At 43.5% G+C, this 14,397-nt stretch overlaps 1 protein-coding gene across 2 annotated transcripts in view; it reads left to right on the forward strand.

The window, feature by feature from the left end:
• LOC106601826 (BAR/IMD domain-containing adapter protein 2-like 1) overlaps positions 1 to 14,397 on the forward strand; it is a 70,678-nt gene that overhangs the window by 41,644 nt on the left and 14,637 nt on the right. For both annotated transcript variants that reach the window (XM_045719966.2, XM_045719965.2), the window contains 4 exons: positions 11,442 to 11,594; positions 11,860 to 12,015; positions 12,721 to 12,856; positions 13,020 to 13,248. In XM_045719966.2, coding sequence (XP_045575922.2) covers positions 11,442 to 11,594; positions 11,860 to 12,015; positions 12,721 to 12,856; positions 13,020 to 13,248 — 674 coding nt within the window. The remainder of the gene's footprint in view (positions 1 to 11,441; positions 11,595 to 11,859; positions 12,016 to 12,720; positions 12,857 to 13,019; positions 13,249 to 14,397) is intronic.

The raw sequence follows: 14,397 nt of genomic DNA on the forward strand, positions 1-14,397 counted from the left end.
AAGGCTTGTCAAACTTGATATCTTGGATATATTACGAGAGGACATCAGTGCATTATGTGCCCGTCTAGAATTCAGCTAATGTCAGATTGATGATTTAAGGAAAGAGAACACAGTGCTGAAAGGTACTGTAGACTCTATTCATGGCAAGGTGGAGGTGGTGCGAAAGGAGAACAAACAACTTAAAGAAACCTTGCTTGATGTACAGTGTCGATCAATGCGGGACAATCTCATATTTTCAGGGATACCGGAGAAAGACAACAGCAGAATCTGTGAGGACACTGTCCGAGACTTTATGTCAACTCAACTGAAACTGCCCACTGATGTTGAATGGGTAAGGCCTCTGGGAATAGGCCCCGGGCTATTATTGCATTTGTTATAACATTTTAAGCAAATGGAAATGAGGAAGAACAAGGGCAGAGCACTCCGAAAAATTGATTTTGGAATGAATGATCACTTGCCCACGGAGATCAATGAAAGGAGAAAAAAACTGTATCCCATCATGAAGGAAAAGCGTTGCCTGAATCAACGAGTCTCCTTGGTGATGGATAAACTTCAGATCAAAGGCAACTGTATCGGGACTCTAGAGTAACTCCCTGGCTATTTGAATCCAATGTTCAAATCTGAGTTTGTGTGTTGTAGTGTATCATGACATCTTCAACTATAACGAATACACTTGACAAGAAATGGGTTGCATATAGCTCAGGTTAATGTATGTAGCCTTCCTAACAAAACACATCAGGATTTTAACTTGGTCAACATAAATAATATTCATATTTTAGCTTTGACGAAACACATTTAGATGCATCTGTAAACGATGGGCAAATGAACATTCAAGGATATAGTCTACATAGAGGGGACAGGAATAGGAATAGTGGGGGTGTAGCACTGTACATTCAGAATCATATACCTTTTAAGAGGAGGGATGACCTTAATGTATGTCAAATAGAGGCACCATGGGCTCAAGTACATCTACCTCACCAGGCACCCTTATTGGTAGGATGTGTGTATAGACCTCCTAGCTCTAAGGTGTCCTATCTGGATGACTTATGCAATGGGTTTGACCAGGCCACACATGGTAACAGAGATGTATTTATCTCGGCTGATTTTAATATAAATTGTAAGGATAATAATTATTCAAATATAACTAAATTGATGAGATATGCCGAGAGCTATGGTTTGAAACAAATGGTTAATGATGCTACTAGATCATCAATTAAGTTAGGTCACCGTTCAGACACATGCATCGATCTGATCTCCTGTAGTGTACCATTGCAATGCTTAAAAGCCAGATCAATGCCGGTGGGCTGGACAGACCATAATATTGTGACCATAACCATGAACACCAAGGTTCCAAAGAAACCCTCAAGGATACTGGTCAAGAGAAATGCTAAGACATTTAATCATGAGCTATTTCAAAATGATTTGACTGATGTACCCTGGGAGCTGATTTATCTAGCGGATGATTTAAATCACACTACAGAATGTTTTATTGATTTGCTCACTGAGGTAATGGACCATCATGCCTCATCTCCATGGATTGATGATGAACTGGGTGAGACATTTTCTCAAGGAAATATGGCAAAAGTCTTAGCAGCCAAATATAAACTAGAAATTGATTAACAGAATTATAGAACACTACGTAATTATGCAGTTTAAATTAAATCGTAAGAAAAAAATGTTATTTTACAAAAATGATTTTAATGATTGTAAAAAGGTATGGAATAAAGTTAAGGGCATACTTTGTACATCTATCTCATCATGCCCTTCTAGTGTGGAGGTTGACGGGATAACAACAAAACCATCTTATATTGCCAATCATTTTGCAGATTTTTTTACAAAGAAAATGTATTTACTGAGCGATAATATAAACACCCATTCTTCCAAACAAGCTATTGTTCATTGGATTGATGAACATATTATGAGCAGAAAAACCTGCACTTTGGTGTCAGTAGAGGTGTTAAACCTATTGAAGTCATTACCTGATGGTAAATCTACAGGTTATTATTTTATGGACTATTGTTTTGCTTCACTATGATGCTCCCCAGATTGCAGCTCCACTGAAATACACATTTTATTGGTCACTGGAAAAGGGGACATTTGCACATGTATGGAAGCATGCTGAACTGTGTCAAAGTATGGGGGGAGTACAAATTGAGGAAGTGGCAGAAACCAAACTACTAGGGGTGCAGCTAGACAACCGCTTATCATGGTTGTCAAATAACTAATCTATGTAAAAAAATATATATATATACACTGCTCAAAAAAATAAAGGGAACACTTAAACAACACATCCTAGATCTGAATGAAAGAAATAATCTTATTAAATACTTTTTTCTTTACATAGTTGAATGTGCTGACAACTAAATCACACAAAAATAATCAATGGAAATCCAATTTATCAACCCATGGAGGTCTGGATTTGGAGTCACACTCAAAATTAAAGTGGAAAACCACACTACAGGCTGATCCAACTTTGATGTAATGTCCTTAAGTCAAAATGAGGCTCAGTAGTGTGTGTGTGTGGCCTCCACGTGCCTGTATGACCTCCCTACAACGCCTGGGCATGCTCCTGATGAGGTGGCGGATGGTCTCCTGAGGGATCTCCTCCCAGACCTGGACTAAAGCATCCGCCAACTCCTGGAGAGTCTGTGGTGCAACGTGGCGTTGGTGGATGGAGCGAGACATGATGTCCCAGATGTGCTCAGTTGGATTCAGGTCTGGGGAACGGGCGGGCCAGTCCATAGCATCAATGCCTTCCTCTTGCAGGAACTGCTGACACACTCCAGCCACATGAGGTCTAGCATTGTCTTGCATTAGGAGGAACCCAGGGCCAACTGCACCAGCATATGGTCTCACAAGGGGTCTGAGGATCTCATCTCGGTACCTAATGGCAGTCAGGCTACCTCTGGCGAGCACATGGAGGGCTGTGCAGCCCCCTAAAGAAATGCCACCCCACACCATGACTGACCCACCGCCAAACCGGTCATGCTGGAGGATGTTGCAGGCAGCAGAACGTTCTCCACGGCGTCTCCAGACTATGTCACGTCTGTCACGTGCTCAGTGTGAACCTGCTTTCATCTGTGAAGAGCACAGGGCGCCAGTGGCGAATTTGCCAATCTTGGTGTTCTCTGACAAATGCCAAACGTCCTGCACGGTGTTGGGCTGTAAGCACCACCCCCACCTGTGGACGTCGGGCCCTCATACCACCCTCATGGAGTCTGTTTCTGACCGTTTGAGCAGACACATGCACATTTGTGGCCTGCTGGAGGTCATTTTGCATGCTTATTTTATTTCACAATATACACCATTTAAAGCAGCCAAACAGTATTCAGTTGGTAAGAGACCGACATTCAGTAAATACTAAGAATAGATTATCCAACATCTACAGGTGAAGTGCGAAGTTTACCAACACCTTAGCCAAATACATTTAAACTCAGTTTTTCACAATTCCTGACATTTAATCCTAGTAAAAATTCCCTGTCTTAGGTCAGTTAGGATCACCACTTTATTGTAAGAATGTGAAATGTCAGAATAATAGTACAGTGATTTATTTCAGCTTTTATTTCTTTCATCACATTCCCAGTGGGTCAGAAGTTTACCTACACTCTATTAGTATTTGGTAGCATTGCCTTTAAATTGTTTAACTTGGGTCAAACGTTTCGGGTAGCCTTCCCCAAGCTTCCCACTCTAAGTTGGGTGAATTTTGGCAAATTCCTCCTAACAGAGCTGGTGTAACTGAGTCAGGTTTGTAGGCCTCCTTGCTCGCACACGCTTTTTCAGTTCTGCCCACAACATTTCTATAGGACTGAGGTCAGGGCTTTGTGATGGTCACTCCAATACCTTGACTTTGTTGTCCTTAAGCCATTTTGCCACAACTTTGGAAGTATGCTTGGGGTCATTGTCCATTTGGAAGACCCATTTGCGACCAAGCTTTAACTTCCTGACTGATGTCTTGAGATTTTGCTTCAATATATCCACATAATTTTTCGTCCTCATGATGCTGTCTATTTTGTGAAGTGCACCAGTCCCTCCTGCAGCAAAGCACCCCCACAACATGATGCTGCCACCCCCGTGCTTCACGTTTGGGATGGTCAAATGATGTCAATTAGCCTATCAGAAGCTTCTAAAGCCATGACATCATTTTCTGGATTTTCCAAGCTGTTTAAAGGCACAGTCAACTTAGTGTATGTAATCTTCTGACCCACTGGAATTGTAATACAGTGTATTATAAGTGAAAAAAATCTGTCTGTAAACAATTGTTGGACAAGAAATGTGTGGAGTGGTTGAAAAACGAGTTTTAATGACTCCAACCTAAGCGTATGTAAACTTCTGACTTCAACTGTGTGTGTTATCCAGACAGAGCAATAAAGAGAGCAATACAGAAATGTAATTATTAATCTGAGCACACCAGAAACCTTTCAGTATATAAATTCAAACAATACTTTAGAACCATTTGAAATATAATAAATTGGAAGGTTGTGCAGGACTTTGGTAGATGAATCAATCAATCTATCCTTTCAGACTGTTAAGAGTATTTATCTGGTCAATATGTCAGTGTATTATGTCTGTTTGTAACAGTGTGGTATACGTGAAAATGTGATTGTATTATAAATTGTATTTTAATATTTAAGGACTCTTGGAAGATTAGTCCAAATAAGGACTAAAATAGATAATAAAATTTAATTCCTCTTTCTCTCTCACATTCCTGTCTCTCTCGCTCTCTCTCTCATTCCTCTCTCTCTGTCGGTCTCTCTCATTCCTCTCTCTCTGGCCACATGGAGAGAGAGACCGACAATCTCCCTGTTTTGCTGTCTGTTCAGGCTTCTGAGGGATCAGTGTTCTGAGTCAGAATCCCTAGTGATCTGAGTGTCGTTCTGTCTGTATGCCAGTCATTCTCTGGGGCAGACAGACAGATGGCCTGACGTCTGGGCTGAGACACAGGGGCTTAGCTGTAGATGACTCACCAGTACAGCTAAACACTTCCTGGGTACTGCCTCTTCATTGACCAATAATTCCCAAGAATTACACTGGTAATTTACCTGACCCCCCCCTCGCGCACTCTCTCGGTCTCTTGGCCCTCCCTCGGTCTCTTGGCCCTCCCTCTCTCTCGCTCTCCCTTTCTCCCTCGCTCTCTCTCACTTTCTCTCTCTCTCGCCTTTCTTTCCTACCTGTTTCCAGAGAACTAAAGATATGTGTCCATAGCAACAGCCATTATTTAGCCTTGACAGATGTATTGTGTCAACCAGGATGGTTGCATTTATTACATTTCACACCAATGTTTCACTCGCATATATATATATATATATATATATATATATATATATATATATATATATATATATATATATATATATATATATATATATATATATATATATATACACACACACACACAGGAACACACACACGCAGGAATATTTGAATTATCCAGGTTGGTGTTTCAGGTCCCTGTGGCTTTATCTTAGTACATGGAGGGCAAATGATTGCAGTATAGCTCTGCACGCACGCGTCAGTGATAAGGAGGAGGTGGTGTTATGGCTCCCATGATGAGGAGGTGGTGATTGTTATGGCTCCCATGATGAGGATGAGGTGGTGTTATGGCTCCCATGATGAGGATGAGGTGGTGTTATGGCTCCCATGATGAGGATGAGGTGTTATGGCTCCCATGATGAGGAGGAGGTGGTGTTATGGCTCCCATGAGGATGAGGTGGTGTTATGGCTCCCATGATGAGGTGGTGTTATGGCTCCCATGATGAGGAGGAGGTGGTGTTATGGCTCCCATGAGGATGAGGTGGTGTTATGGCTCCCATGATGAGGAGGAGGTGGTGTTATGGCTCCCATGATGAGGAGGAGGTGGTGTTATGGCTCCCATGATGAGGAGGAGGTGGTGTTATGGCTCCCATGATGAGGAGGAGGTGGTGATGTTATGGCTCCCATGATGAGGAGGAGGTGGTGTTATGGCTCCCATGAGGAGGAGGTGGTGTTATGGCTCCCATGATGAGGAGGAGGTGGTGTTATGGCTCCCATGATGAGGAGGAGGTGGTGTTATGGCTCCCATGATGAGGAGGAGGTGGTGTTATGGCTCCCATGATGAGGAGGAGGTGGTGATGTTATGGCTCCCATGATGAGGAGGTGGTGATGTTATGGCTCCCATGAGGAGGAGGTGGTGTTATGGGAAAGGCCAGCATTGTCACAGGTAACCCAAACAATGGTGGGCCTCTTGTAGGAAGTCTAGGAGGTGGGCTCTGGGAAATTAGTAAAATGTGAAGCAAATTGCAAAATGGCTTATTTTTTTTTTTAGAGATCCTGTATGCATGTCACTGTGTTACTGTCCTCGTGTCTGACTGTGTGCTCTTATGTGCATACACTTGCCTTGTCTGATTGTGCACTACTTTTGGCCAGAATATCAGCCTATTCCCTATACAGTGCACAAGTTTTGACTAGAATGACACCTTAGTCCCTAAATAGTGCACTACTTTAACCAAATCAAATTGTGTTGGTCGCATACATATTTTGCAGATGTGATCACAGGTGCAGAGAAATGCTTATTTATTTTTATTTCACCTTTATTTAACCAGGTAGGCAAGTTGAGAACAAGTTCTCATTCACAACTGACCTGGCCAAGATAAAGCAAAGCAGTTCGACACATACAACAACACAGAGTTACACATGGAGTAAAACAAACATACAGTCAATAATACAGTAGAAAAATAAGTCTATATACAATGTGAGCAAATGAGGTGAGATAAGGGAGGTAAAGGCAATAAAAAGGCCACGGTGGCGAAGTAAATACAATATAGCAAGTAAAACACTGAAATGCTAGATTGCAGTGGATGAATGTGCAAAGTAGAAATACTGGGGTGCAAAGGAGCTAAATAAATAAATACAGTAGGGGAAGCGGTAGTTGTTTGGGCTAATTATAGATGGGCTATGTACAAGTGCAGTAATCTGTGAGCTGCTCTGATAGCTGGTGCTTAAAGCTAGAGAGGGAGATAAGTGTTTCCAGTTTCAGAGATTTTTGTAGTTCGTTCCAGTCATTGGCAGCAGAGAACTGGAAGGAGAGGCGGCCAAAGGAGGAATTTGCTTTGGGGGTGACCAGAGAGATATACCTGCTGGAGCGCGTGCTACAGGTGGGTGCTGCTATGGTGACCAGTGAGCGGAGATAAGGGGGGACTTTACCTAGCAGGGTCTTGTAGATGACCTGGAGTCAGTGGGTTTGGCAACGAGTATGAAGCGAGGGCCAGCCAACGAGAGCGTACAGGTCGCAGTGGTGGGTAGTATATGGGGCTTTGGTGACAAAACGGATGGCACTGTGATAGACTGCATCCAATTTATTGAGTAGGGTATTGGAGGCTATTTTGTAAATGGCATCGCCGAAGTCGAGGATCGGTAGGATGGTCAGTTTTACGAGGGCATGTTTGGCAGCATGAGTGAAGGATGTGTTTCTAGCTCCAACAGTGCAGTAATACCTAACAATACACAATAATACACACCAATCCAACAGTACAGTCATACCTAACAATGCACACCAATCCAGAATGACCCCCTATTCCAGTTATAGTAAACTACTTTTGACCTGAAGGAAACCCTGAATTCATTATACAGACCAGTAACTGGATGGAGACCACAACAAATTACCATAGGAAGGCTTTTCCCATTTCCTCTATGACTCAAGAGCTCCAATAGGGACAGGAAGCTGGTGAAAGAGTGTGTGGAGGGTAGATTACATTGAATCGTGTGTTGTCACATGGTGTTGTTGTTATGGGTAACATACTGTGCTGTACGGCTGCAAGGTGATTTTGCAGTGTTGTGATGACGAGATGGGGATCTCACCGTGCAGCCCTAGTCTGTCCCCCACCTTTAACTGTGTGTGTGTGTGTGTTAGGTAAGTAGGTAAACAGCATATTGAAACGGGTTGACTTTACACAGGGTTCAAATTAATTTATATAGCCATTCTTACATCAGCTGATATCTCAAAGTGCTGTACAGAAACCTAGCCTAAAACCCCAAACAGCAAACAATGCAGGTGTAGAAGCACGGTGGCTACGAAAAACTCCCTAGAAAGGCCAAAACCTAGGAAGAAACCTAGAGAGGAACCAGGCTATGAGGGGTGGCCAGTCCTCTTCTGGCTGTGCCGGGTGGAGATTATAACAGAACATGGCCAAGATGTTCAAATGTTCATAAATGACCAGCATGGTCAAATAATAATAACCACAGTGGTTGTCGAGGGTGCAACTGGTCAGCACCTCAGGAGTAATGTCAATTGGCTTTTCATAGCCGATCATTGAGAGTATCTCTACCGCTCCTGCTGTCTCTAGAGAGTTGAAAACAGCAGGTCTGGGACAGGTAGCACGTCTGGTGAACAGGTCAGGGTTCCATAGCCGCAGGCAGAAGAGTTGAAACTGGAGCAGCAGCACGGCCAGGTGGACTGGGGACAGCAAGGAGTCATCATGCCAGGTAGTCCTGAGGCATGGTCCTAGGGCTCAGGTCCTCCGAGAGAGAGAAAAAGGGAATTAGAGGGAGCATACTTAAATTCACACAGGACACCGGATAGGACGGGAGAAATACTCCAGATATAACAGACTGACCCTAGCCCCCCGACACATAAACTACTGCAGAATAAATACTGGAGGCTGAGACAGGACGGGTCAGGGGGCCCATCTGATGATACCCCCGGACAGGGCCAAACAGGCAGGATATAACCCCACCCACTTTGCCAAAGCACAGCCCCCACACCACGAGAGGGATATCTTCAACCACCAAGTTACCATCCTGAGACAAGGCCGAGTATAGCCCACAAAGATCTCCGCCACGGCACAACCCAAGGGGGGAGCCAACCCAGACAGGAAGACCACGTCAGTGACTCAACCCACTCAAGTGACGCACCCCTCCTAGGGACGGCATGGAAGAGCACCAGTAAGCCAGTGACTCAGCCCCTGTAATAGGGTTAGAGGCAGAGAATCCCAGTGGAGTGAGGGGAACCGGCCAGGCAGAGACAGCAAGGGCGGTTCATTGCTCCAGTGCCTTTCCGTTCACCTTCACACTCCTGGGCCAGACTACACTCAATCGTAGGACCTACTGAAGAGATGAGTCTTCAATAAAGACTTAAAGGTTGAGACCGAGTCTCTCTCACACATGGGTAGGCAGACCATTCCATAAAAATTGAGTTCTATAGGAGAAAGCCCTGCCTCCAGGTCTTTGCTTAGAAATTCTCGGGACAATTAGGAGGCCTGCATCTTGTGACCGTAGCGTACGTGTAGGTATGTGCGGCAGGACTAAATCGGAAAGATGGGTAGGAGCAAGCCCATGTAATGTTTTGTAGGTTAGCAGTAAAACCTTGAACTCAGCCCTTGCCTTAACAGCCAGTGTAGAGAGGCTAGCACTGGAGTAATATGATCACATTTTTGGGTTCTAGTCAGGATTCTAGCAGTCGTATTTAGCACTAACTGAAGTTTATTTATTGCTTTAGCCGGAAAGTAGAGCATTGCAGTAGTCTAACCTGGAAGTGACAAAAGCATGGATTCATTTTTCTGCATAATTTTTGGACAGAAAGTTTCAGATTTTTTGCAATGTTACGTAGATGGAAAAAAACTGTCCTTGAAACAGTCTTGATATGTTCTTCAAAAGAGAGATCAGGGTCCAGAGTAACGCCGAGGTCCTTCACAGTTTTATTTGAAACGAGGGGGGTGTGTGTGGGTATATCTCTGGTACCTGTCACTTGTGCAGGTCTGTTGTTATGCCAGGTGTTTCTGGGTGAATGAGTTCCCAAGACCCATACTGCACACTGGCTGCTATGTCACATGTAAGCAACTGGGTCAAGCATTCACTGATGGAAGTCTTCAATGAATCAAAGCTCTTTTTGTCCGTGTTCTCCTTACAGATTCATGTACCTAGATTGATTTGAGCTGCAGGGACATTGTAGGATCATATGAAATGTAATCAAGATAAATAGGTCCATAAAGAGATATGGTTAAAGGACCCTATAGCATGTGTATGTCTTAGTTCTAATGAACTGCACACACATCATCTCAATACTAATCTCAAACAATACATCCAATAATAATCTTTCCTCTGTATCTACAACAATGTCATATGTTTCAGTGCACACACTTTAAAGACAGCTATTATACTTCAGTCTACAGTAGATTAACTACTTTGATAATTCAACACATAGTGGCATCCATTTTACACGTTTGTTGACTAGTCTTTGTTTTTGTCATTGTTGTACCAAGTATTTACAGGTTAGTGCTATCCGGGATCATTGGGACATCTCGACCCTAAACCCTAACCTTAACCCTTACCATTTTACATGTCAACTTCAATGGGGTAGAGATGTACCAACGATCCCAGATAGCAAGGATCAATATTTACATCACAACTCACTGTGCTGTGTGCTCATTGGTCTCCCATTCGGTTCCATTTCCAATCAAATCAATAGAACTGTATTGATTGTAAATATTGACAGTTGCCAGCCACAGAAACACAGTGAAAAGGAATAGAGAGATCATAAACTTAGCCATAGATGACAAAGTTATAAGAGCCATTCACACCCACATAGATCAGAGACTCTGACCCCTGAGTGACCCATGTCTGTGATGGAAGATAAGACACACAAAAGAAGGTTGTGTCATTGTCCACACACTCTTTGTTCACTCCCACATGGCATTTTTAATTCAGCGTTCAGCAATACAAACTAAATGTTTCGACTGACCTTGTTCAGATCCTGTGCCAAGTTTTTAAATGTGCCTTCAGATAAGACTCCTAGGCTGCGTTTACACAGGCAGCCCAATTCTCATCTTTTTGACCAATCGCATCAGATCATTGCACATCACATCTTTTTCAGAGATGATCCGATTGGTCAAAATACCAATTAGTGCCAAAAAGGTCAGATTTGGGCTCCCTATGTAAACGCAGCAAAAGACACACTAAACAAACTCATACAAACTCAGCGTTTCGACTGACCTTGTCCAGCTCCCATGCCTAGTTTGAATGTACTTTGTCTCCTAGACACACAGTATATTTTGCTGCTGCTCCTCCTTAACCCTCATCTATTCTTCTGTCAGCATGTCTGCTACTGTCACCTCCCTATCCCTCATCTATTCTTCTTTGTCAGCCATGTTAGATAATAAAACCCATCCCATTCCCTTGTACAGTATCCCTACAATACCTCTCTGTATCTCTGTCTCTGCCTGCCACACAGAGATTAGAACGTCCAGCCAGCCTATATCTCTGCACCTCTCGTCACAATGCCCTTTCACTTCCTGATACCTACGATGCTAGGCAGCTCTGATTGGCTGAGCTATGTCTATGTGGCAAGACTGTGTGATTGGTCTTTGCAGTGAGGTGAGAGCATGTGATTGGTCAGTGCAGCAAGATATTTGTGTACGATTGGTCGTTGCAGTTGAGATAACAGCATGTCATTGGCCTGTTGTGTTGTGCAGTGCCTGGAGACGCTGAGGTCAGGGCAGATGGACATGCAGAAGTTCATCGCCGACGGCTGCAAGGAGGCTCTGCTGGAGGAGAAGAGACGCTTCTGCTTCCTGGTGGACAAACACTGCACCTTCTCCTATCAGATCGCTGCCTTCCACGACAAGGTATTGGAACTATGCTACAGTGCCTCCTAGGTTCTCAGTCAGTAGAAAACCTGAACATGATTTCAATCCATTAAAATTATGTGGGTTTTAAGGGGATGTGGCCTAAAGGCTAGGGGTGGAATTAGATCCAGATCACACTGACCATAACCACCATCTGTGTACCACGTTTATCATACAAATGTCTAGCGGGGTACCACATCACAAACCCAAGGCTCCCATTCTACAGTAACTACTATGACTGCTGCTGTTCCTTCTCTGACCCCAGGCCAGAGACATGCTTTTCGGGAAGCTGCCCACCTGGCAGGACAAGTGTGGCGACGCCACCAACGTGCCGGAGAGCGTGATGTCTATGATTGAGGGTCTTCGCACCCCAGTGTCCATCACCCCCCAGGCCTCCCCCGTCTCCCAGAGACACAGTAGGGTGAGAAGGCAGAATCACTCATTCATTAACCATTTAGAAAACAATTTATTAATTAGAATATCTATCTATTTCTGATTCAATGTGAGAGAGAACACAGCACAGATACCTTGTGAGACACTATGGCTTCAGTGATTTCATCATAATGAAATGGTAAAAACCTGTACTACTAATGTACCACTACCAATGGCAGGTTAACTACTAATGTACCACTACCAATGGCAGGTTAACTACTAATGTACCACTACCAGTGGCAGGTTAACTACTAATGTACCACTACCAATGGCAGGTTAACTACTAATGTACCACTACCAGTGGCAGGTTAACTACTAATGTATCACTACCAATGGCAGGTTAACCACTAGGCGGCAGCTTAATGGTTAGAGCGTTGGACTTGTAACCGAAAGGTTGCTAGATCGAATCCCCGAGCTGACAAGGTTAAAATCGGTCGTTCTGCCCCTGAACAAGGCAGTTAACCCACTGTTCCTAGGCTGTTATTGTAAATAAGAATTTGTCCTTAACTGACTTGCCTAGTTAAATAAAGGTAAAATAATAATAATACTAATGTACCAATGGCAGGTTAACTACTAATGTACCAATGGCAGGTTAACTGCTAATGTACCACTACCAATGGCAGGTTAACTACTAACAACTGTACATTCTAGCACTCATACTATCCCCTTCCTGTGTTCCACTTCCTGTGGTCAGAGCAACTCCATATTCCGGGACACAGTTCCACCCCCTGCCCCGGCACTGAAGGCTCAGACCAGCCCATTGGCCAGTATGTTCACGCAGGACACACCCACAACAAACTCAGTCACCAGAGAGACTGAGAGTGTCACAGGTAGTGTGTGTGAGAGTGTGTGTGAGAGTGTGTGTGAGAGTGTGTGTGAGAGTGCGTGTGTGCTCGCTCGCATGTCCTCCCCGCTGATCGCTGGTGTGGGTGCATGCATGGACCTGTGTACATGTGTCTGTATATTAACCCTTCTCTCTCCCTCTCTCTCCAGACTACAGGGACAATGGAGGGGAGGAGAGTGGCGGTCTAGGTCCCAGGTCAGTGTCTGTGGCCACAGGACTCAACAACATTGTGAAGAGACCCAGGGTCCGCACCATCTTCCCCCACACCTCTGGGACCAATGCTACGCTGCTTAGCTTTGACGAGGGAGACATCATCACCCTGCTCATACCTGATGAGAGGGACGGATGGCTCTACGGAGAACTGGAGAAGACCAGGCAGTAAGTTAGAGAGAGACACACACTTACATACGGTGATGCACACACACACACTAGGGCTGGGCAATATGGCCAAAATATCATATCATATATGGTATTTTTCACAGTATGACGGTATTTTATGTTTTTGTGTCTAAATTTGCTTTATGAGTAGTGCGTGACAACACATATATTCTAAATTATTTCAATGGGTCTATCTCCATTTGGATTATTTTATACTGTTCAATTCAACTTCAACCTAAAATAATTTTGTATTATTTTCCATCAATTTCTGCATTCCATGCACTCATTTGAGATAATTTCCACACTGCCACAATATGGGCAAAAATACTAGGCCTTATTTTTAACCAAATGTTGCAATTGCGATTTAGATCAAAACCCTTGGGTGAACTTTTGGAATCATGGAAATATAATGTTTATTATAATTCTATAGTTAGAATATAAATAATAGTGGGCATAATAGTGTTGTTTGACATGACAACGAATGAAAATGCCATGGATGAGTTATTGTGACAGGGTAGGAACCAAAGTGATGTCCAGTGTTTCCTAGTGGACCATGTGATCTTTGGCAACATTAAAACTTTATTCATATAGCCAACATATTCATGCTTCGCCTATTCCTCTTTGATTTAGAAGATACTTTTGCACAAACAACGCTGATTTATGCCTCCACCAGTACCGGTAGCAGGCTGTATTAGCTAGCTACGTTTGCTCTGACTCAGTACTTTTATGAGCTAGTTAGCTAACCAGCTAACTAGCGATTAGCATTAGTGGCTAACACGATTTAGCTTAACTTGCTAAGAAAATACAAACTAGCTGTTGGAGATGTAAGAAACACAAACTAATATTGTAATTATAGGACGCTTGTGGATTTATATTAAGATCAAAGTGGAAACAACATCGTTGTCATCGACATTGTTGCATGTGCTGCATTGACCATGCAGACTGAACGAAAGTCTCGTGGTCAAGCAACAACAAATGTGGTCCTTGAGTGACGGGGTGGGACTAGGTCTATGTGGCAAAGCGGCGTGGAGAGAGAGCAGAGAGGAATGACTCAAGTAGCAGAGTAAATGATAAAAATGGACTTTACAAACGGGTATCACATTTAACAAACTGTTATAGAAGGTAAAGTAAAAACCCAAACCGTTCCGT

This window comes from Salmo salar, chromosome 06, assembly GCF_965601325.2.
Source record: "Salmo salar chromosome 06, fSalSal1, whole genome shotgun sequence".
Lineage (NCBI taxonomy): Eukaryota > Metazoa > Chordata > Actinopteri > Salmoniformes > Salmonidae > Salmo > Salmo salar.